The sequence below is a fragment of the Hypomesus transpacificus genome, chromosome 17 (genome assembly GCF_021917145.1).
Source record: "Hypomesus transpacificus isolate Combined female chromosome 17, fHypTra1, whole genome shotgun sequence".
Taxonomy (NCBI): domain Eukaryota; kingdom Metazoa; phylum Chordata; class Actinopteri; order Osmeriformes; family Osmeridae; genus Hypomesus; species Hypomesus transpacificus.
This window is the reverse complement of record NC_061076.1, coordinates 3,983,586-4,008,339: the sequence shown is the minus strand read 5'-3', so window position 1 is coordinate 4,008,339 and position 24,754 is coordinate 3,983,586. Positions and strand designations below refer to the sequence as shown.

The 24,754-nt window shown below is 51.8% G+C and overlaps 1 protein-coding gene across 5 annotated transcripts in view; it reads right to left on the bottom strand.

The window, feature by feature from the left end:
• The window catches only part of tanc2a (tetratricopeptide repeat, ankyrin repeat and coiled-coil containing 2a), a 44,656-nt gene extending 20,817 nt beyond the window's left edge, over window positions 1-23,839 (bottom strand). For 2 of the 5 annotated variants that reach the window (XM_047037342.1, XM_047037343.1), the window contains exon 1: window positions 3,974-5,112. In XM_047037342.1, the coding sequence (XP_046893298.1) occupies window positions 3,974-4,247 (274 nt within the window). In that variant the 5' untranslated portion in view covers window positions 4,248-5,112. Of the gene's footprint in view, window positions 1-3,973; window positions 5,113-9,729; window positions 10,065-13,751; window positions 13,935-19,180; window positions 19,609-23,629 lie in introns of those variants that run through there. The other 3 variants (XM_047037344.1, XM_047037345.1, XM_047037346.1) reach the window with 3 other exon arrangements.
• Between the last annotated feature and the right edge of the window lie 915 nt (window positions 23,840-24,754).

Here is a 24,754-nt window from a genome sequence, read left to right as displayed (position 1 = left end):
TGTTTGCCAGATCGCTTGGCTGTGGACAAAGGATGCACCATTTATCAGACTTGCTGATTCCAATGAAACCCATGGTTGGTACTGTTACGCTTCGGCAAGCACTGCTGAATTTGATGTCCGTGCGTGTGTTTCCTCCACGTGTGTAACACAACAGGCAGGTACAGTACACACTAGTTGTTGCTGAGCATGGTGTTTCCAGCCTAAGATGGATGTGTATGGGCTTACAGTAGAAGATAAATGTTTCATGAGAGCAGAACATGTAAAGGCTCCAAGCAGCATCCTGTAATCCACTAGTAGGATGATTGATCTTCATATTCATGAATTCTCCCCTGACCCAGATATGCCAACTGTACAACTCCAAGCCAGTTAGATAAAAAAACAAAAAACTGCACAACATGTCCCTGTCTTCCAGATCTCAGGGATGAACATATGGTCGAGTCTCTCACTAGAAGGTAGACAAAGGAGTCGAAACGTTATCGCCAGTCTCCTTCAACAGCACAAAAGGTGTACTGTACACACTTCTGCATGCAATGTATTATGGTGATCTCTCTCTCTCTCCCACTCTCTCCCTGCTAAATATCACCCTGTTAAAAAGGAACAATACTGTAGATGGTAGTCATGGTAACTATCAGAGCAGTATGGAATGTGTGGCTGGTTGTGTTCCCCTCTCTGTTTTTATACAGTTGTTTTCCATTCCTCTCCTCCGCCAGCTCATTGTTTCTTTCCATCTCTCCTTCTACTTCTTCTCTCTGCCCCCCCGATCCCACCTCTCTGTCTCTGTCTCTGTCTCTTTCCATCTCTCCTTCTACTTCTTCTCTCTGCCCCCCCGATCCTGTCTCTGTCTCTGTCTCTGTCTCTGTCTCTGTCTCTGTCTCTGTCTCTGTCTCTGTCTCTGTCTCTCTCTCTCTCTCTCTCTCTCTCTCTCTCTCTCTCTCTCTCTCCTCTCTCTCTCTCTCTCTCTCTCTCTCTCTCTCTCTCTCTCTCTCTCTCTCTCTCTCTCTCTCTCTCTCTCTCTCTCTCTCTCTCTCTCTCTCTCTCTCTCTCTCTCTCTCTCTCTCTCTCTCTCTCTCTCTCTCTCTCGTGTGCTCTTTGGTCTGTGCTCCTCCAGCAGGCTCTCTGTCAGGGCTGACAGCCCTGTAATTACGGCTGGATCCCCGGGCTGACACCATTAAACACAGCAAAGCTCTGCATGGCACATGGCGGCAGAATGTTCCGGATCAGATGGGCCTGTTCCGAGGTTCAGACCCAGACACTAGGACATTCTTCAGCTCTGAGGAAACCAGGATACTGACTGAGGATATTGGCAATTACGGCGAGTATAGTTAATTCGAACGGCATTCTAAACTGACATACTGACGATGTGCAAACCGTGCAGAGATGCACATACACAGACACACACACACCTTCCAGAAAAAAAGGAAAGAGGGAGACAGAGACTGACATAAACAGGTCAGACTAGCTGCAGAATGCTGAAGACTTTGGAGAGGGGAGAGTGGGGAGTTGTGGTTAAGGTGAGACATAAAGGGGTAAGAAGGTGAAGGGGGGGATGAGTTAATGGTGAGGAGGTGAAGAGGTGAGGAGGTATGGCTGGGGAGGGGGCTAAAAGTGAGGGGCGAGTTATGGAAGTGGGTTGATTTATAATCAACTTGTTATCTCTGTTTGAATGACCCCTGACCTCTGACTCTCTTACTGCCAAAACAAACATCCAGTGGCCCACATCCCGGGAGCCGAAGCTTTCAGGGGGTTCAGCCTCGGCGGGAATCAAACCAACAACCAGGTCTTGGACGTGACCCACAAACAAAGTTCCTCGATAGATTCAAGTAACATGCTGAAGGCCCGGACCTGGAATTCCGAGTCCAGCTGGACCCAGACCAGCGTGTTCACTGGGTCACGACACAGTTGTGTGAATTGTGTTCCTCCGTCACCTGTAGAAACCGGCTCCTCTCCAAGCGGAGCCATAACACAGGGAGCGTCTCCACAGCTCACATGTTCAACTCGTTGGGCTCCGGGTTACAAGCCTCGGGGGGAGCCCTCGTAAACCGATCCCCCGAGAGCCTGGCTCTTTGCTCCCTCCCCCCTCTCTCTCTCTCTCCCTCCCCCTCATCCCAGAAGGCTTGCAGTTTTAACGGGGGACGGTTCCCGTAAAAAACTCCTGTTGTGTCGTACTCTTGTTTACCAAGAGGCGGGGGGGAAACAACATTATCACAGCGAGGGAGCGGAAGTGTCACGTCTTGTTCACTTCAACTGTCTCACGGCACACGGAGGTCTCGTAAAAACACAAGGCGCTGTTCCTATTGGCTGACAGGGGGTTTGACTGACAGTGCCCGCTGAATGCACAGGAAGGGCGGCGGAGAGAAAAAGCTTCACCACAGATAGTTAGTCTGGTAAACAATCCTGGTCCAGAGTGGACACTCCTGTAGACTGGTGCTCACAGCCTAGTATAAATCTGGACCTTCTTCTGTTATGTTCCACCATCCTGACTCATTCATGAGCCCCATTCTGCAAACCAAAGCCCTTAGGAATGGAGTCTCCCAGTGCCAAGGCCAGCAGTGACATACAGCCTTTTCAAACCACATAGAGAAAGAAGCTGACACGGCAGAGAAATACGACCCCCCGCCCCCCCCCTCACCCTACACCCCCCCCCCCCCCTTCCTCAACACCACACAGCCTCAGCTCCAGGATTTGATGGCTGCACAATGCTGACTGACTGACGCAGTATAGAAACCTTAATCTAAAAATGTCATGATCATTCCTGCGGGTCTGACGCACGGTTTCTACGCCCCCTGGGTTTAGCCTGGCTAGCTCTGCCCTCTGACCACACACCAGAAACTCAGAGTCTACAGAGGGAACACACTGAGGAGGTGTGAAATCCACATGCACAGGAGGGACTGTCTGAACTGGATGGGGGCTCAGGCAAAGCTCGGACTGGTTCTGATGGATCAGCCAGTGACCCAGTCAGTCAATCCGTCAGTTAATCAGTCAACTAGCCAGTTACTCAGTCAGTCAGCCAGCCAGCCAGCCAGTTTATCAGACAGACTAAACTCCGAGGAGAAAGGGCGCGATCACAAACTCCCGTTAGCGCTGAGCTCTTAAAAGTACATGTCCGAAAATAAGTCTGCAAGCTGGTTTGAGTTAGCAGGGCCAAGCAGAGCAGCTACAAAGGTTTCAGAGGGCCGACTGGTGTGTGTTTGACAGAGAGTGTGTGTGTTCAAGACCATGTGTTTACCTACGCGAGCGTGCGTATATTCTTTAGTGCATGTGTGTGTGTGTGTGTGCGTGCAAGTGTTTACGTGTAGTGGTGGTGTCGTGGAGACACAGAGCTCAGATGAATGACAGGGTGCTAGTCCATATGGGTGGATCAGAATAAGACCTTCCACCCAGGCCCCAGGGCTGGTTCCTATCTCTGCCACATTCAATTCTACACAAGGCTACCCCGTCTCTTCTAGAAGGATCTTAACTATTCCGTTTGTGTCTCAACAGTCATCTCCAGTCAAGGTCTCTCTGCCTCTATTCTTTTCTCTCTCTCTCGTCTCTCGCCCAGTCTTTCCAGGACCCACAGCCTGCCCTCTGGCAGACAGACAATGCTACCTGCTAATGAGAACTATAAAGGGGTAACTCTGTAGTATCAACTGTAGTTTTGTTAGTTTTTTTTCGTGCCAGGAGACCCCCCCTCCTCGACTTCCTCCCAACCACTACCTCTCCTGCTCAGTCTTCATCTGCATCTTTACCTCTCACAGGTGAAGGGTAAACGGCCCCCCTTCTCCCCTCTACCCCCCCCCCAGTCACACGGAGGCTAGGGAAGTGAACCACCCAGTGACAGATACAGAGAAACATTGACATTCAAACATGATTCACAGTATAGACAGACAATCTCACGGATACAGAAGGTATAGAAGGAGACACAGAGGCCCCCCCCCCCCAGCCACTTTCATCTCCTCTCCATCTCTTCACCTCCTCTTCCCTTCATTCTCACCTCCATCTTCTTCTCCTCCTCTCACCGGTTCCCCCCTCTCTCCTGTTTCGTCAGGACAACCAGGACTGGGATCTAAGGTAGCGTCGCGAGACAAGCAGCACACATCCAATAGCAATCTCCGCAGTACCGAGGAGGCGTGGCCAACTCTCCTCGCAACGGCGCCGCCACCACAACCGTTCTCTCCGGGTCGTAGGCCAAACCTCTGTTGGCGCGAGGTCCTTCTCGTTCTGGCGGGCCGAGCGCATGCCGGGATCGCAGACGCGCCACAGTCCATGATAGGCCGACAGAGTCCTCCGGCCGGGCTGGGGTCAGAGGCAGCTGGAGTCGGAGGCAGCTGGGGTCGGAGGCAGCTGGGGTCGGAGGCAGCTGGGGTCGGAGGCAGCTGGGGTCGGAGGCAGCTGGGGTCGGAGGCAGCCAGATGAGAGCACTGGTGCGATGCTGCCGACGATCTGCTCCCGTCCAGTGATCACATGGAAAATGAGCTGGGAGCGTCTTCCTGGTTCTTTTTCCCCTCTCTCGGAGCGGGGATGGAGGGACGGAGGAGGGGGGGGGGAGGGACACAAGGAGAGAGGAGTGGAGAGGCGAGGCCTGGGCCAGTGGTTAGGTTGTTCTGCAGGGCTTCAGAGAAACCACTGGCTGGCGAAAGACTTCAACAGAAACCATACGCAGTCTGAAGACACAGAGTCCAAAACGCCGCAGAGCGGGGGGGGGGAAAGAGAGAGGGACAGGAGGAGGGAGGGAGGGAGGCCTGCCTGCCAGAAACCACCAAAGTTTTGGGATGAAATGGTGCTGTAAAAAGTAAGGGGGCGTGACACACACGCAGACACACGCACACTCGCTAAAACAAAACTTGGCTGACCGAGGGGTCGGTCTTACCGGAACAGTGCATATCCAGGTCAGTATCGTTGGCACAAGGAGAGCGGAGCACGGGGAGGTCAAGGTGGGAGGAACCCCCCTCCAAAAATGGTTCCTTCCACAAGGAAACATACACACTTACACAGCCACAAAGAGAGAGAGAGAATGGGCAAGGAGCCACACAGAGAGGTAACCACTGACAAAATGAGAATGAGAGAGAGAGAGCGGGGAGAAGACTGAAGACTAGAAGACAGATGGTAATGCTTATGGAGAGTGTGTCAGCCCAGATCGGGGGGGTTGGGGAGCACGGAGGGGGGGGGGGGGGGGGGGGGGGGGGTCGGGTTACACTGTTGTTGGGTCACAGACACAGGGACGGTCAAACGGGGGGTCAGGGGTCATCGCCCTCTGACCCCTCCCACGTCTCCTGAGGTTTGTCTGAGGAGCAAGGAGGGGTGTTGGTGTGTGTGTGTGTGCGGGTGCATGTGGGGAGAAGGTCAAAGTAGCTTATGTTTCAGTTTTTTCCCTCAGACAGCCAGGCTGTCAGTGTGATCCATCTGACTGTCTGTGTCTATGTTTCCCACTATTGTCAGTGATCTTGTTTATATAACCGAACACCATACCTGCTGTTGTTTGTCTTCCTTGAAGCTCTCTACGTTGGCTACCATCAGACAGTATCACACACGCACAAACACACACACACGCATCCAAATATCTTAGACGTTACCAAAAAATGAGGGCAGAGAAGGTTCATGACTCAATCATACAACCCTATAAACTAGTGAGAGAAAATTGTTGAGCATTTGAGTGTAAACACAAGTGTAAGTTTGTCGTTGAGACAAAGCCAGCCCTCGCAGACTAAGGGCCCAGACAGCATAAACTAAAAAGGAGTAGCAGAGTTTCTCAGCCCAAGGGCGGAAGACACAACACAAAAGGAATAATTGGGAAGCATAAAACTTGTTAAGTGAAATGTTTGAGACAGCCGATGGTGGCGAAAGCTGAATGCATTCCATGAATTGTGGCCCTGGGAACAAAAGGAATCCAGCTCCACAGTAAAACATGTCTGGCTTGCTGACTGGGGAACAGAGGGGGGGGGGAGAGTGCCCACACACTGACAAGAATAGATCCAGCCAAACCTTCCAAGCACTCTGGGGCCTTTGTTTGCCTTTCACGATGTGGGGATGTCGAGATTCCACTTTCAGAGCGGGACCAACTTAGTCAACAGGCCCTACGGAGAGATCCAAGTTCGTGATCGAAACGAACGCTTCCTAAAATCCTCGGCGTCGGCGTGTGTTGTCCTGTTACTGCCCCTGGCTGCGGCCAGACACAGCTTGCATCCTTCATCCAGTCTCTCTGGAGCTCATGCGGTCCGGCAGACGGAGAGCTCGGCCAGGGAACGGGGAGGGCAGGCGGGATGTTTCAGCGGCGGCGCAGGCCAGTCTGGTCTTGGGGAGAGGTGGAGGGGGGGTCAGAGACGCAGGCTGTGGATCTGGAGAGAGCCGAGCTCAACACTCCCTGTCTGGCCTGTGGGGAGACTATTTCAGAGTCATGGCAGCCATGTTCCAGGAGGAGAAACACTCAAGAAAAGAAACGCACGACAGAGACGCGACGAGAATAGGCTCAGTTTCATCTTTAGTCTTCCAGTGGTGTCCAGGAAAGTCATGATCCCTCACCAGAAAGACACAGCCAGACCTAAATGTCCCAGACGTGCTATTCTAGTTCCCCCAACTCCCTTTTTTCAACCCACTGATGGTATGTGAATCACTGTGGAGAACGTGACAGCAGAAAACACAAGACTGAGCTGCAGGGTAAGGAGACAAGACATTCTGACATGAACTCGTGTCATCCAGAAACTTCCAGCAGTGCTGTTGGTATGTTGCTGTGTGAACTCTCTGGAACTCTCCGGAGGCTGAGTGCGGCTCCAGGGCGTACGCCTCCACTCTCTCTACCTGTCTGCCGGGGAGTGACGGGCTGTCACTGCTGCCGTGGGGGGTAAAACACAGTGCTGCTCACCCTCACTGGGAGGGACTTCTGAGAACACGGAGGGAGAAATTAAATAGGAGACCAGACAGAAAGATACAAGGAGAGAGACAAAAAGAGAGAGAGAGAGAGAGAGAGAGGGGGAGGGAGGGAGGGAAGTGAGAGATATTCATAGAAAAAGAGAGAGAGAGGGAAGAGGAGGGAAGAAGTACAAGAGAGAAGATGTTGGGATGGGTATATCTAGGACGGAGCTGTCCTGCTCGGAGCAGACGCACTCCTCAGAAGCCATCGAAGGAAGAAGAAAAAAGGCGAGCAGTTTCAAGGTCCCTGGCTGGAGTTGAGCTGGAGTTCACGGAGCACCGGGAGAAGTTCGGGGAGCTGGAAGACTTCAGAGAACTAACTGGAAGTTGAAGGGAGCAAAGCCAGGGCAGCGTCTTCACATCACTTCCATTTGCAGCCAGTAAAAGGGCCAATTCAGTGGAGTTCACCATAGTTCAGCATCCTTATCACTTCCCATCTCGGGCTGTACGGCTGCCTGTTCCCACCAAATTTGAAGTGGCACAAATCTGGTCTGTGTCGCCTCCCATGACACGGACGACACGTGAAAGGGGCATCCTGTCCCCTCGACGGAAGCCCGGGCAGAGTGAGTGCGGCGTGTGAACGCGACACTTCCTGTCACTCCGTCTTCATCATCCTCAACAGGCTGCTTGTCTTCCTCCCGTGGAACATCGAAACCATCACTGAAAAACTGCCAAACTAAATTCCTTGTCTGTGTAAACCTTCATGGCAAATAATCACTCATTCTGATTCAGATTCAGAACACTGCTCGTAGAGATGGACACATTTTCCCATTCAATCGAATGGGACTTTTGACTGGTACTGCATATTAAAAAAACGCAACTTCTGTATCATGCGGTGCTGTAAAACGCCCACGTTGCTGTAAAACCCACTGGTGCAAAGCTTAGAGAGCCGAAGCAGGAAGTTAACAACTCTTCCGGAATGAGACTGTTCAGATGTAAACTTATCCGAGCTGTCTCTGCATGGAGGACAACACAGTCTGGATATCGATGTAGAAATAAACAGGAAGGAATGTGAGAGGCAGGGAAATTAACAGATCAGTGTTTATTCAAGGGTTGAAGGAGAAAGCAGATGTCAGATGTGCCATTTTCCTACAGCGGCACTTTTCCTGTTAAGTCTCCCGTGAGGGAGGGACCCTCTGTCACCATGATAGATTCACTAATCCCACTCACCAGATTACATCATCAGAAATATGTCAGCAGAACTGCAGCACACACAGAAGGGCAGAGTTGTGAGCCAGTTGGGTGTGCGTGTGTGGGTGTGCGCGCACTTGCTTTGAAAAATCCATATCATATCCCAGCATTAAGAATCTGGCGCTAATCAATCATGACAAGCAGTTTAGGCATGAAGCACACACATCTAACCTCTCCTTCTCTCCCACACCCACCCGACTGACCTCTAGCCCTGACGCAGCACCACACAGGCCCTTCACACTCCATTAGCCAGTCATTAAGGTAGAGCGGGGGGGCAGGGAAGGCAGGGCAGGGCCTCTAAGTCATGTTGCTCCTCACCAAGGTCATCCATCAGGCTGCCTGACCAACCAGGGTCAAGCCCAGCCCAGCCCAGCCCAGCCCAGCCCAGCTCCACTCCCAGCCCAGCCCAGCCCAGCCCAGCTCCACTCCCAGCCCAGCCCAGCCCAGCCCAGCTCCACTCCCAGCCCAGCTCCACTCACAGCCCAGCCCAGCTCCACTCCCAGCCCAGCCCAGCCCAGCCCAGCCCAGCCCAGCTCCACTCCCAGCTCCACTCCCAGCCCAGCTCCACTCCCAGCTCCACTCCCAGCCCAGCTCCACTCCCAGCTCCACTCCCAGCTCCACTCCCAGCCCAGCTCCACTCCCAGCTCCACTCCCAGCCCGGCCCAGCCCTGATCTCCCCCCAAGACAGAAGGCTTGTGTGCCTCAACACAGTGACGACTCCAGTGAACACACGGCACACTGTGTGAAGGCAGCTCGTTATTGTACAATTAGCTGCCATGCCTAGCCAGAGTGACTTACAAGAGTCGTTTTGACCAGAGGTAACAACACTGGTTGGTCCCATTATAGGGCCATTACAGTGGTTACGGCAGGTGGCATGAGACGGGCCTTTTGGGGACAATGAAGCACTACCGTTAACCCACACCACAGAGCTTGGTAGAGGGCTTTATAATCAGACAGAGTGGCCGCTGAACAGAACCCTCCCCAACTAGAACCAGGCTTCATCCTCTCTTGTTGACCTACAGTAAAAGATTACGGGAATCAGATGCTGATTTTGAGTGTGTGTGTGTGTGTGTTCTATGACAGCTGCCCGTTTCCCTGAGCATCACTTCCTACGCTGGTATCCTGTTATGTAAGTGGTTTCCATGGCAACCCAGCCACATAGGAGAGAGTGTCCCAAAGTTGCCATGATCACCCACGAGGACTTCTGATTGGCTGTCCCTCCCTCTGGGGGATTTCCCCAGGAAACACACCTGAAGCTTGAGTGGTGGCTCTCTGACTGCTCATTGGCTAATGCATCTCTGGCTGGTGATTGGCTAGTGAGGGATAGAACCACAGGGCACCTTCCCACACAGAACATCATGTCACAGCGACCCACACACAGCTGTCCATTACTTACATGCCGACACTGTAAAACACACATACGCACACACACAGAGCAGCCTGAAAATATAGCACCCTGTATCTAGTCATCTTATGAAAACTGCAACAAAATAAATATACAAAAAAAAAATACAAATTTCAATTGAAAGTAATGAGAACAAAGTTCACAAAAACTACATAAAATTCGATGTATACAAATTCTGAAGCAAGATTGATAGATTGATAGATAGAACGAGAGAGCAAGAGATGTAAAAAGAAGAATAGCATCCCAACCGTTGTAGTTAATCCTTCCTGCAGTGAAGACGAGCAGAGATCACTTCCAAACAAGCCTGCTGTGTTGTTCTGTACGCGGTGAAGACGAGCAGAGATCACTTCCAAACAAGCCTGCTGTGTTGTTCTGTATGCGGTGAAGACGAACGATGCCACGGGAGCTGAAGAAACATGTTTCCACCGAAAACTATCCTCAGAACTGATCATTTCCTCCCCTCTCTCTCCTCCCCCTCTCTATAGCCACGACATATCCCTGATGACTGGTGATGAATGCATCCAGGGAGGATGGGAGAGGGATAAAGTGAAAGAGAGAGGATGAGAGAGAGAGAGAGAGAGAGAGAGAGTGAGAGAGGAAGCCAGGGAACTGACTAAGTAAGGGATGGAGAGAGGAAGAGGGGAGGTGGCGCTCCTCCAATCACATGACGCCTCCCAGAATCCCCAGCTCGTGATGGAGGGAGGATGGAGGAGGTGGAAGACCAAGGTGGGAGTGGAGCTCCTCTCCTCCTCTGGGCACCGTGGCATCCCTCCATCCCCAGAGACAGATGGTGCATGTGCTCACAGCTCGTACAAACGTCAGTGGGTGTTTCATCTATAGACTAAAACACACTGCAAGGAACTGATGGTATACTAAATGTTACAGAGAGGGCGGTTCAGAGCTGTGAGTTTCGAGCTGACAAACACGGGAAACGCAGTCCTTCTGTTGTTATGGCAACACAGGTGACAGTGGCTGTGTGTGTGTGTGTGTGGACTGGAAAGTGTAAGCTGCAGTAATTAGAGGTACGGCGATGCTGATGGGATCAGCCAATGGTGTAAAAGGACAGAGGAGGTGGAGAGAGAGAGGGCGAAGGTTGTTAACATTAGCTTGGTTTATAATCTGGTTACTCTTTTTCCCTCTTCCTCTCTCCTTATCATTCCCGTTGTTATCTTAGTGGGCCTAGTGAGATTTGATCTCTAGTGTGTGTGTGTGTGTGTGTGTGTGTACGCATACCTGGGTTGGTGTGTGTTTGAGCAGTTGTGTTTGAGTGTGAGTGTATGTGTGTCCTTTTTTGTATGTGTGTGTGTGTGCGTGTGTGTGTGTGTGTAGCAGTAGCAGCAGCGCTCAGGCTGTCTACAGGTCAGGCCTATTGACTGCAGCCTGGATCCTAATTGAATCACCAGCACTACCGCTGCTCTAGACCCTATTGGATTAACCTAGACACTAACTGCACTCACGTAGCCACGCTCTCTCTCCCATCTCTCTCTTCTCCTCCTGCGAGGGGGAAAGGGGAGCGAGCCATTCCAGCCCAACCTGAAGCTCAGCCACCAAACATCTTGGTCCACTCCATTCTCCTCACACTGTGTATTCTACGTCAGGGAGCGATCATTCCAAGGTTGAACAAGTGATATTAGACAGATCCATCAATCACATAGTGTGTGTGTGTGGGGGGTGTGTGTGTGTGTGGGGGGGGGGTGTGTCAGATGTGAGATGAGGCCACAGAGACAGGCAGTGTGATTGATGTAGCGGGGTCATCTTCATCTGTCAGGGGTCAGGGGTCACCCTCCAGCCTAGGGAACAAGCTGCCTTAGCAAGGATTGGCCTCATTAATGCGTCTGTGTGTATATGTGGCTAGTATCCGAGTGTGTGTTGACGTGGGACATGAAACACAACATATAATACAATATCACACAGCTTTTGGTGTCAAATCATCTGTTAGGCTTAACAAGGCTGTGCTTGACAACAGCACCAACCCCAGACACTGTTAGAAGCTGATGAATGATCTAACTAACCCAATAGCGTCAAGACTATTTCACAACATTCCAAATGTCAGACAATACAGTACGATAGATAGGAATGTGTATGTTCAACACACACTCTTAGTTAGCTAGTTGAAACTAATGCTATGAGTGATAGGGCTCTGCCGTTAAGCAAGTATATTTATGAGCTAACTAAACAAAGATTGATCAAATTGTCTAATGCTGAACAATGCTAAACCAACACAGTCCCCTCGCAGGTCTGTGTCAGTTGTCATCACTCAGAATGAGCCCATGTGGAATGTGAACCAGAGTCAAACACAAAGAGAAAAGGTCTCATTCTACACACAACAGACATAACTGGTCAACACTTTACATTAAAGTGCATTGTAGTTACAAAACAAATTAAATACAAAAATGCCCCTTTACAACATCCATTGATCCCTTACACCTCTCCCCCAAACAGAGCCATCTGACACTTAAAATAACCTTGACCTATACAATTTAATTGCATAACAATACTGTACCTACAATGTTACTGTAGGTGTTCCTATGTAGTTACATGGTACGTAACCTAGTATAAATTGTTGCCCAGAACTGAGTTTATAGTGTAACAATGTTGTTCGCATGATGTCACACACACACACACAATAAGAGAGTGAGTAAGCAAGAGAGAGAGAGAGAGAGGGATACTGAGAAAGATAGGCAGATAGAGGGAGAGAAAAGCAGGGTTAAAAAGAGAAAAAAAGAGACAGAGAGATACAGCCATACAGATAAAAAAAAAGAAACAGACGAGAGACATCAAAGCCTCTATTCTGAGGCCATGTCTGTGCAGAAAACATCCACAAACCTGTGACACATCCCTACACAATTCTGTCTGACCTTCACGCGCATTGTGACAGCATTGTGACAGTATCACGCCAACATAAACCCACTGTCACAACTTCAGTCCGTTCTGTGAACAGGGGAGGACAAAGAAAAGGACCTTTGTGAAGAGAAGAAAGTCCTCGCCCCCTGGTGGCCGACACCGGGACTGATCCCTGTTCACGCCCAGCCTACTAACCAGCCAGCATCTCCTGAAGAGGATCTGCCCCCCTCAGGCTAGTCATCCCAACAAGTCGACATTTTCTAAAGCTGCTGGGAGATGTGACACTTTTGTGAGGTAAAGTTGGTGCATTAAAAACTCGAGATAAACTGAATCCCTACCCTTCGCATGCAAGCTAAATCCCAAGCTCAGCTAGGCTAGCTGTAGATAGGGAGGTGTGAGTGATTCTAAGCTATCTCCCTCATACACATTACCAAACACCTACACACACCTCGCTCTGTCCAACTCTCACACACCAGGCTCCCTCACACCGGGAAGACTTTCAAACGTACACGGATGCCTCTCGCTTACACACACACACACACACACACACGCACACACCCACCCAAGGGGACAACCCTTGAACACTCTTTCCATCCTAACAGCACACACACGCCAACAAACACACCTCACATCCCTCTCACCTACTCGCGCTGGCTTGTCGTGTTCAATGATCTCACTTACAATTTCTGTGTGTGTGCAGTTGATATACTGGTACCCAGTGAGGGGGGGTCCATTGCCCATCTCCCCCCTCCCCCTGGGGTGCCTTCAAAGGGTCTTAATAAAGCCTCCACAGGGAGGGGGGCACCTCAGGGCTGGTACCGTGCTGGCACCATGCCCACAGGGGGGCAGGCCTCCCACATCAACAGCTGTCATATCTCCAGTCCAATGAGAGGGCCCCTCTGGGGGACTCTTAATCAGAGGTGTCCTTTAGCCAGCCACTGAAGCAGCCCGGGGGAACGGAGGTCTTATCTAAACCACCGAAGCTGCTGTAGGTGTTCCCGTGGGAACGCCGTGTGTCCGCGTGCTGTATACGATGCGTCCTACTCGGCTGGCTGCCGTTTAGTTGTATGGGGCTCCTCAGCTGGGGGGGGGGGGCAGATCTGAGAACAGTCAACCGCGTCATGTCTGCATTCATCTCCAGGCTCAGGCAGGTCTTATCTGACCTAGGATCAGTGGTTAAGAATCTCCAGTCCCCTTGACGCCCATGGACGTCGTCTAGACTCAATGAAGCTCAGACCGCGACAGAGAAGAGTGACCCATCCCCCCCCCCCCCCCCCCCCCGTGCGCGGAACACTTCATTCAATCCCCTTGATCAAACCCAAAGGAAATTCAAAGGAAATTCGAGCGGGCTGTGCTGTTTCGGATCCCTAAACCCACAAACCTAGCCTTAGGGGGGCGAGAGTGAGGGGGTGTTTGGTCCACGTACCTGGCATTCTCTTGGTGGGCTGCAGCCTCATGTTGATAGCCTGGTGGGAGAGGAGTGGCGAGGAGGGCAGCGAGCGCGACACGCCCTCCATGATGCGGATGTGCTGCATGCCCTCCGTTACCGGGAGAGGAGGAACGCCGTAGTCCCCCTCAAACAGCCCGTCACTCTCTGTAGAGCTGCCGCCTGCGGAACACACACACACACACACTGGAGTTAGCGTCACTAATCATACACATGAGCCATAGATCCTTGTCAGCAAGACACTTTAGCGGTGAGACGTGCAGTGAAAGGATCTGTCGTTACGTGTCACACAAACGCGGTCTAAAATACACAGCACACACACACGGGTACAGGAGCGCGCACATACACACACACGCTCCTGGCGCGTTGAGATAATAGCCGATCACAACCGATCCTGTTGTGGGCCACGTCAACACCTGGAGGTGCAGGACTGGCTGAGGCTTCACACAGCCAGCTGGTGTAGCTCTGACGGTGTCGGCATGCTGGGGATGGACGCCTCCATTTTGTGTCTTCAGACAAGCAGCAGCCTGACAAAGACCAGTCCAGACCAGTCCAGGGGAGGGGAGCGGAGGGCAAACCCTGATAAGACAAGTCCCGGAGCAGATACACTCCAGGCTAATGTGACACGCATTGCTCACGTACAGGGGGAATGTTTCAAGGGGACTAAAGCAGGACCCGGACTGCAGTCAAAGTATTGTTGCTACTTTAATATTATTGAAGAAGCCTCACAGGGGAAGAAGCACAAATGTGCAGACTGGAGTTAGCATGTCTGGCCACTCCCAGTACCTGCTTTTCCCAACACAGATAATCCTTAGCCGGCTCCTCTGCAGCTAAGCTCCAGGTGCCTCACAGGGGAACAGCAGAGAATAGGATGGGCTCATAATGCTTCCCATCTACCGGGAAGTCACTCGCTGTCGTGTGTCATGTCTCGACACCTTCACCTCTTCCCTGGCTGGGACGTAAGGCGAGGAACACAGGACGTGACACAACACCAGGTGACACCTACTGTCACACATTGTTGCGGGGCACGAGACATGACACGACACTGTCAAACTGGCAGGCCAGGTGACAGGCTCTACAGCTGCAGCAGCAGCTCACCTCTCAGGGTACATTAGACTGGGGGGCTGTCACACGCACACACACACACACACACACTCACACTCACACAGGGAGAGGGAACACTCAACCTATCCCTACATACAGACACACACAGGACAGAGAGACACACAAATGCACAAACGAACACGAGACACATTTTGAAAAGACCCAGTTTTTTGTTCTGTTGATGTGTTCGGTGCCTGAATCCTTGGTTACGGTTAAGATGCTTTCAGGGCACCAGGAGCCATGTTAGACTGAAGGTCACTTTCATCAACACACTTTCATCAACACACTTTCATCAACACACTAACACCGCTGTGTGGATTTGGGAAAGCTTCACACACACTCAACTCCACACATTCGACACCCGCTGCCCCCACACGAGATGAGAGACGGGTGATGGTATATAGAGGTGAGGGAGGGCTTAATAGCTACACAGCCTCGAGGTCATCAAATTATTGAAACTGCACTGGCTCAGAACTATCGGGGCCATTCCAGTGGACTGAGGCTTCGGAGCTCAATCCTTCAACAGCTTCTAGAACATTCCTCCTCAAACAAGCACTGCCGTCTCTGTAGTCTCTGTAGTCACGCAGGAATGCCGATGGGATTTAGAAAGAAATGGTACGGTAAGATTCAATACACACACACACGCACGGACGCACACACACACACACACACTCGCAGTCACACACAGGGTTGTGCGTCAGATGGCGTCAGACAGGAAGCAGCTCTGCTGAGCTTGTCTACTGCTCGTCTGTGCAACAACAGATGGTCCGGTAGGACACACGGGCAGCTCCGCACTGGGAAAGACGACATGAGGCGAGTGTGGCATTGTGTGTGTGTGTGTGTATGTGTCACTGTGTGTGTGTCACTGTGTGTGTGTGTGTATAGGTTCATTGTGATTCTATGTGGGTATGGCATCGATTGAGCTTTAGTGAATGCTCGTAAACGTGTGTTGAAATGCCTTTCCCAACAGCTACAAGTAAATAAACGGTGCGCGTTCTGCAGGTGAAACAGCACAGTCGTGTAACCTGTGCCTCCAGCTATACAAACCCCCCAACAGTCCCCGGATCAACGGCCCCCACCTCAGAGTATCGCCGACTTCCCTGGGCGGGGCCCTTTGATCAAGACCACCCAAACAGCACCGCCGTCAGGAGATGTGAGGACCGTGCCGTGTGAGAGAGGGGAGGGCCAGGGGGAGGGGGATGGGGTTTGGGGGTGGGACTGTGAGGCGTTTCCTGTCGCTGTGGGGAGATCAAAGAGAGTGGCGGGTGTGTCAGGATTGGTGCGGAGCAGGGAGGGGGGCTGAGCTGAGCTGAGAGGTAAAAGCTCAGTGCCCCTGCTGGGGGAATCAACTGGGTGATTAGTCACTTTCAATGACCTCTGAGAGCGACGGCACCTGTGTGTGCAAGCACAGACACACACACACACCATCAGACCCATCCACAGAGTGATAAACATCCTGGGATGTGTGAACAGGGATGTAAAGCAGTAGATATCTGAATTTACGTACAGCACCTCCCTGGCTGCTCACCTCATCAGAAAGCGCTCCAGTAAATCTGATCTGTGATCTGCTGAGTGTCCTTGAGACTGAAATGGAGCGGAGGACAGCAGGCTACATCACTCATTACCCTGCTGGCCTGCCCAGGCTGCACACTCCATCACTACAGGCTCGGAGAGGAGGAGGAGGGGGAGGACGAAGAGAGGGAAGATGAGGAGGAGAGGAAGGAGGAGGAAGTGGAGGAGGAAAGTCTGGAGAGAGGAGCTTGCTGCCCTTGTCCAATCATTATTCAACCAGCCTGAATCAAGAACAGGATGTTAGCAGCATCTTAGCATGCTAATTCATTCCCTTTACCAGCTGGAGTTGGCTTACTCCTAACCCCCCTAAACAGGCCCCCCCCCCAGATACCAGGCTCCCAGGCACCAGCCAACAGCAACTGTTGTCGGCTGGTGCCTGGGGGCTCATCCCATGTGGGCATGGGCCAACACCTATTAGTGCTGCAGCTACCCCCAGGGAGGAGGGGAGGACAGGAGGAGAGGAGGAGGAATGGATGAGGAGGAGGAGAGTAAGAGAGGATGAGGAGCGGAGGAGGAGAGTAGGAGAGGATGAGGAGCGGAGGAGGATGAGGAGTGGAGGAGGAGAGCGGGAGAGGATGAGGAGCGGAGGAGGAGAGTAGGAGAGGATGTGGAGCGGAGGAGGATGAGGAGCGGAGGAGGAGAGCGGGAGAGGATTAGGAGCGGAGGAGGAGAGTAGGAGAGGATGAGGAGCGGAGGAGGAAAGTAGGAGAGGATGAGGGGCGGAGGAAGAGAGCGGGAGAGGATGAGGAGCGGAGGAGGAGAGTAGGAGAGGATGAGGAGCGGAGGAAGAGAGCGGGAGAGGATGAGGAGCGGAGGAGGAGCTCTCTGGGTGGTTGTAGCGTGAAGCCTGACTACAGCACTGCGATCGCCCTGCTCATCAGGAGACTGAGGACTACATGATGCCGAGACTTTGGGGAGGAGAACAGAAGGATCTGTTGGGCCTCGGCTGACACAGGGACAGACAAGCCCCCAGAGCTAGAACAGATGACGTCAAATCCACCGAGTCAAGTCCTCTTCACCACCACAAGCCTATTGTAATCGGCTGCAACCACGTAGGGCTGTAGTCCCTGGGCTGTAGTCCCCGGCCTCGTGGACTCACAAGAGAGGATGGCCACGACACAGCTACAAGGCGCCCAACATGCATTCCCATGACACAAGCAGCTGTCATTGGAACCGCCCCCACCGCGCCCGTGAGTGAGTGAGTGTGTGTGTGTGTAACCAGGGAGAAAGGTTTGCGTCACGGCGATGGCTGCATGCCAGTACACCGTATGGCGTTCCAGTTTCCAAATCCACTATCTCTGGGACCCAACTGTTAGCTATGGTTCTGGCGTGTGCTCACACACACACACACACACACACACACACACACACACACACACTGTAGGGATCAATAGTAACCCAGGCCTGACGTCGATGTGTGGACACTCTCCCTTGACAAGCAGTTCACTTAGGATCTTTTAATGAGCCAATAAAGGATACATTGCCATCCAGGGATGGTGTAAGAGATGATGTACTTACAGACTGGGTGTGGCTGAGGGAGATTCAATAACCATAAATGTAGAACTGGTGAACTACTGGAACACTCTCAAAGGTGAACTCTTACGTTTTAGTAACCTAACCTCAAACCCCTGTAAAGCCTGCGTGCGTGTGTTTGTGCGCGTGTGGGACAGGAGATTCTAGGGCGTAGTCTTGCATTGTTCACTACCACAGCTCTCTAAATCACAGGCTGGACTGGTGAAGGTTGAACGTGGGTGTGTGTGTGTGTGAGGGAAGGAGAGGGAGACAGAGAGAGAGAGAGCTAAAGAGAAAAAGGAGCACACTGTATATTGGGACACTATGAATAAGTAAGTCGAAAAAAAGGAAAAGTTCATCAGATGACGTCGGTGGACCCAGACTGAAACCGAGATGAAACATAACACGGGTATATAAACCTTCCGGGAGTCCCAGGAACACAGGAACAGGGAGCCAGGCCGCTAGTGGGGGAGTGAGGGGACTGTACGTGCAGTATGCGCTGCGCTGAGCAGAGACAAGACTTGCATGATAAAACCTGAAACCATTCCTGCAGCCTCAGCAGTACCGTCCACGCTTGGGAGAGGAGAGCATTTCTACCCGGCATCTGTGTTCTGGATCACTGCGACGAGCTCTTATCTAACCCATCCGCCTCCAGCAGAAACTCACCCATGCCCACCTTCGCCATCCACTCACCGGCTGGTCAATCACACACAGACACACGCAGGTACACACACACGTACACACTTTGATTCATGTGCTGTAGCGTTGTGTCGCTGGTGAGGGGGGAATGTGTCATTAGGCTGTGCGTGTAAATCAGCACAGACACAGAACAACACACATCCCCTTTGTCACACACAGTGTCTCCGAAGCAGTTACACAGAACACCGCAACCCAATAACAACCCCTTCCATTGGGTTTGACTTGACAAGACAAACGGCTCACCGCTACCGTGCTGGATCTGAGATGCTGAAGGACGCCCTCCGCCCTCTTAGCTAACTGTTCAGCACTCCCCCCCCCCCCCCCCTGGTACCCCAACTCTCTACCCTGGGCCCCTTACCCCCACTCTTGATCCCTTAACCCCCTCCCCGGTCCACTAACCCCCGGCCCCCTGTTCCTCTTCTCCCCTGACCCGAGCCTCCTTTTCCCCCTCCCACAGCCTCCTCCCTCCTCCTCCTGCCCTCCTCGCACCTCCTTCCTCCCCCCGTCTCAGTAAGGCTCACCTTGGCGTGATCTCCCCCGCTGGTTAAATCCTGCAGCATGGTGAAACCCTGGACAGACGGAGCAGCGAGGAGCGAGCGAGCAGCCCAGCACTGCCGCACCAGAGAGCCGAGGCAGCGGACGAGAGAGAGAAAGAGAGAGAGAGGGAGGAGATGGAGGAGAGTGCCTGAGCTAGAGGACAGTAAGGAGAGGTGGGACAGACTGAAAGAGAGCTGTCTGCAATGTCGAAGCAGAGTGCCAGGTACTAGCGCATGCGCGGTAATGTGCACACACATGCTTATATACAGTACACACACACACAAACACACATGCCGGCAAAGCGGATAGACTCGCCCTCCTCTTCTCCCTCAATCACAGCTATTAGACTCCCTACTCCTTCCTTCCTTCTCTCTCTAAGAGTTTCCTTGACGTTGCATCTTGTAAATGTATATATAGTGTGTGTGTGTGTGTGAATGTGTGTGTGTGTGTGAGGGTGTACGTGTGTGAGTGAGGGTGTATTCCAGACTGTAGCCACAGAGAAGCAGGCATCACTTCCAGCCAACCACTCTCTAATCGGCCACTGATGCAGAGGGAGATTGCACTAATGTTTAGAACCAGCTACTTTAGACTGAAGGACCATAACACACACTGATCATGCGCTAATGGACTGCAATAATGTTTGTGAAACAGATGAGTAAAACAGACATTCACATCTGTCCGTAAGGACACCCAGTGAGCCTGTTGACCAAAAGCACCGAGTGGCAGAACATGTACAGTGCCGTGTGTGAGGACTGCAAATGAGAAGCATCATCCCAGGTATTGATGGCTGTCCACATCAAGGCTGTTCGACACAGCTTCTGTCCCTCTTTCCATCTTCATCTCCCTCCACTTTCTATCCACTCTCCTCCTTATACTTCCTCCCACCTCTCTCCTCTCCATAACCCCGCCCACCCCCATCCCTCTCCTCTCAAAACCTCCACCCCCCTCTTCTCTACCTTCCAGTGACTACCAGGGGGGTGTTTATTAAAGTGACATAAGTGACTGGTCTCCTTTTAGACCGGTATTAGTCAGGTGTGTGTGTGTGAGTGCAGAGATGTGTGCTTGCGTTTGTGTGTGTGTGTTATCGTGGCGTGCATGCCTGGCTTCAGCCTACGAACACAGCGTGCATGTATCCATGAGTGAGGAGGGAGGTCGCAGAGTGCACAAGATGGGAGATGACACTAGCCTGCGGGGCTGAAACTCAACGGGGACAGGTTCACACACACACACAAGCTTACAGCTCAGCCTGTCACAGTGTCACACACACACACACCTTAGCTGACACGCTTACTGATTCATCAGGAGAGAAAGACAGGGTGAGTGAGCCAGTATAAGTGAGAGAGAGAGAGAGATGGGGGGGGAGAGAGAGAGAGAGAGAGAGAGAGAGAGAGAGAGAGAGAGAGAGAGAGAGAGAGAGAGAGAGAGAGAGCGAGAGAGCGAGAGAGAGAGAGAGCGAGGAGGTCTACAGATTGTATAAACCCATTGTTGAATATGCTACCTGTCTACTAAATCATGCCTGGGCATCATGGAAAGGCTGGGATTACTGCCTAGTAACCGAGCCTCCCCTCATCTCCCCTCACAGCAGCGGTGATCCCATCCACTGTCGACCCCACAGCTTCCTTACATAACACTTGGCCCAGCGCCTGATTGGTCCTGCCCGCCTGAGCCGCTACGTTTGATTGGATTTCATAACTGCTGCAGATGGAAAGGCCAGCAATTAGTAGGAAGTGCTGGGCCTGTGTGTGTGTGTTTGCATGTATGTGTGAGTGTGCGTGTATTGCAATGGCTTTGAATGACACACACGTGAACACACACTTTCTTTATCTCTCTTGGTCTGGTTCCATCATCCTCTTTCAAGGTTGGATCCCTACAAGCTGCTTAGCTCTACAGCACAGGTCCCTTGGCAGCTCTCTGCAGGTGTATGTGTGTGTGTGTGTGTGTTTCCGTAACCAAATCTCTTCAGCAGAGCATAGCTTGGGTGGTGTAGCTGCAGAGACAGGAGAAAGCAGCCCTCCCTAACACGACCAAGAGTACTGCCTCTAAAAGCTACCAATCTGTTGCCCAGTCCATACCTCCCCCCCTTCCCCCTCCAGCTCTTCTGCAGCCTGCACTGTGACTGTCACATGAGGCCAGCAAAACTATCTTGTAAAACTGAAGGAAATGAAGCCTTAAAAAAATGGCCTTGACCATCATTTACTGGAACATTAGCAGCAGTGGCTCATCATTGGGAGAAGTGCTGGGCTTGTTTGGTGCCTGGCCCTCCTCTGAACAGATGACAGACAGGAAGGCTGGGGCTGGTTCCAGTAAACAACAACATCTGACTTACCCTCTGCACATGTCTTATGGCATGCCGTGAATGTTTACCACAGCGAGTGTCTGTGTGTGTGTAAGGATTGATCATGGTGGGATTGTGTTGCTACAATGCTCCACAATAGTACTATACATCCCCTCCCCCTCCCTCTCCCCACTCCAGTCCCACAACATTCAGTGCAGACAGACAGCTGATTCCTTTCAGGACAGTTGAGGACACTGTCCCGGGTTCAAACCTTCCATCTCAACAATGTTCTCACACTTCCTGGTGTGGAGTGACATCATCGTAGTCTGCTCGGCAACTGGCTGGTCGTTCAGACCTGATTTATTGCTAACATGTGCTGCTGTGCAGATCTGAGCTCCAGTGGAGTGGTGTATAGACTACGAGAACATAACATAGGGGTTTGGGGTGGGGGGCAGTGGGTGGGACTTTAATACTGCATCTGGAAGAGGAGACGGATGAGAAAGACACGAGGCGGAAAAAAGAGAAAGATGCGCGTCATAAATGCTTCACCATAACTGGTGGGGGTCTGCCCATAAAAATGACAGGATTGAAAGAGATATCGCATGCCAGAGAAATAAAACAACAGACTGGTAAAAGGAGGCGGCGAGGACAGGAGAGGACGGGAGAGGCTGCTGCAACACTACAGACATGGACTGTATAATTGACTGGTACTATTTCTGGAAATACCCTGTTCTGATCAAAAACTGGTGATGATTGAGCCCTGAATTCTCATAAGGGAAAATTCAAAGATAACGTCAAATATAACACAGAGACACACACACACACACACACACCAACTCCAAATGAGGCTACACAGCACCATCTCAACAGCCTTTTGGCATACTTTTCTGCCTCGCACACTTGATCGATGTCCTTTGACAGCTTTTCATTACACGAAACAGTGCAGTGTGCCAGTTGAAAAAGTTCTCTTTGGGCCCCTGTAACTTACGAGCCTTCAATAGCACACAGTTGTAGAATGTTGTGGCCCTTAATAACCCCTAGACAGGCCTCAATAGCCCTACGTGGGCCTTTAGCCCACTGTGGTGGGTCAGGACAGAGGCCGAAGTGAGGGGAAGCTCGCCTGACCTAAAGAGCAGAGATACCACAAGCTTTTAGCTCTCAATCACCATAACTACCCTGGTAGAAGGCTCTGGAAGGTGGAGGCCATAGAGGCTGGGCTGAGGTGGACCGGGTGCTCTGAATAGCTGTCTGTTTGCTGAATCAGGCCTCTGGTAAGTTTTGACAGCAGTGTGTACACACATACACACACACACACACACACTGAGAAAGGTAAATAGACCCAGGAGGGGGAACTCTAAGCGCTCATATTAGGAGCAAAAACAAACAACTGCCAACCAGTAGTACAAATCGGCCAAACAAACATGTGTGCCGTACACAAGCACATACACACACACAACAGACATGACAACGTGTCAGGGGCAAACAGAGAAGGTCTCCGCTGCCGGTAAACAGATGCTCTGGTTACAGCAATAGACTAAAGATGGGGCCCTAGCTCAGCTAACCCCAGTGAAACTGGGACAGAATAAAAGTCAGCAGTAAAGTCTAACCTTGGTCAGACAAGGGCAGTTAGAGAACATTGTAATGCAGGGTTATGTGAAGTATAAACTAACGTCAGGAGACAACCATCCTCCGGTTTCATGAGGTCTTTGGGAGATTCGGGGATGCGTTCAGGATTCCAAAGCGTTCCGGACAGTTTCCGAGAAAGAGCAACGCTGCAGGACATGCTCGGAATTAGAGAGGAGGTGAGACCAGCCCCGCTGTAAGAGGCTTCTATCTGAGACAGTTCAGAACGTCCCTCGCTCGGGCAGCATATTTAGAGTGGAAGAGAGTCAGCTGCTTCACTTCGGAGCCGGCGCTTCACGCCTTTGCCGCGGATGTGTGGCAAGGCTCCCCCCGAGCCTCTGGCGTCGCCACGGAAGCGCTGGCATGTCATTCTCACCTCCGTCTCGACGTCACACACGTTTCTCGCCTCGCCTGGTCACATGGGCAGGTAGAGGCTGGAGACCAGGGAGTGGGCGTGGCTTGAGAGGAGCGACTAACCCGGGTGTCAGAGGACCGCACACACACACACACACCACACCCTCGCCAGGGTACTCACCACTGTTGCGGTTCTTCCGGTTGGACTTGCCGCCCAGCAGCATCTTCAAGCTGTTTCTGAACATGGCTGCTCTGCTCTGCTCAGGCTAGGGACACACCTGAGGAGAAAGAACACGAGACAGTCAGGCCACTAACCACCAGCACAGCCAGGCAATCGCTTCAGCTGGGGGGGCAACCTGTAAGGGGAGGAGGGGGGGGTCGTGTTCATATGGAAATAAATATCATGCCATGTTTAGTGTCTTCTTCGTGACTAGGGCAAACCCCTTGCTTCTTATGGGAGATCGTTCCCCAGCTTTGACAGGCAGAGGGGTGAACAGAGGGGAGGGAGCATGAAGGGACAATCCCTCCGTATTCATGTGCAGCCTGTAATTATAGTACGGAAGATCGCTCATGGAGGTTTGTCATGCTACACAGACTATTTCCCTGCTGTTAACCTTCACACATATGTGAACCCAAGTGTATGACGTGAATCTCATCTCATCCTTTGCGTTCTCTTTTTTGCAAAACGCATCCCGCTAAAGAAAACGGGAAGGCGGAATTATCTCTGGACAAAGGAGCTAGAAAGGCGGTCTAGCTGCAAGTGTACAGACTCACACTTTCACTTGTCACTTTCTCAGGAGTCCTCAGTCATGTTCCCCTGTAGGTTCGTGGAATCCTCCTCTGCTATCCCCTTCATAAGAAACAAGGCACGACTCTACTAAGCTTTACCAAAATCAAATCTGGAACGTGTTGGGCTAGCTTGTGTATTTTTACTCTAATCTTTATGAAGATTGGATCAGCCTTTCACTGGCTTCTCCCCAGCTCCCTACAGAGGCTGTAATGTCCTCAGCCCTCACACACAGGACCCAGACAGAGGCACACACTGGGACCTTGTGCTGCTTCGGGCCCTCCACACACACACACACACACACACACACACACACTCACACACACACACACTCACACCTCCACTCTACAAGCACAAGGCATCTGGCCACAGATAGGTTGTTGTTTGTCCAAAGTCCTGTGCTGCTAATGGAGTCAATTAGCAACTGGATTAGAGTGTTCCCGACATCTGAGAAAAACCAGAGAGAGAGAGAAGGGGGGGGGGGGGGGGGTAGAGTGAATGGGAGGGAGGTTAGAGAGT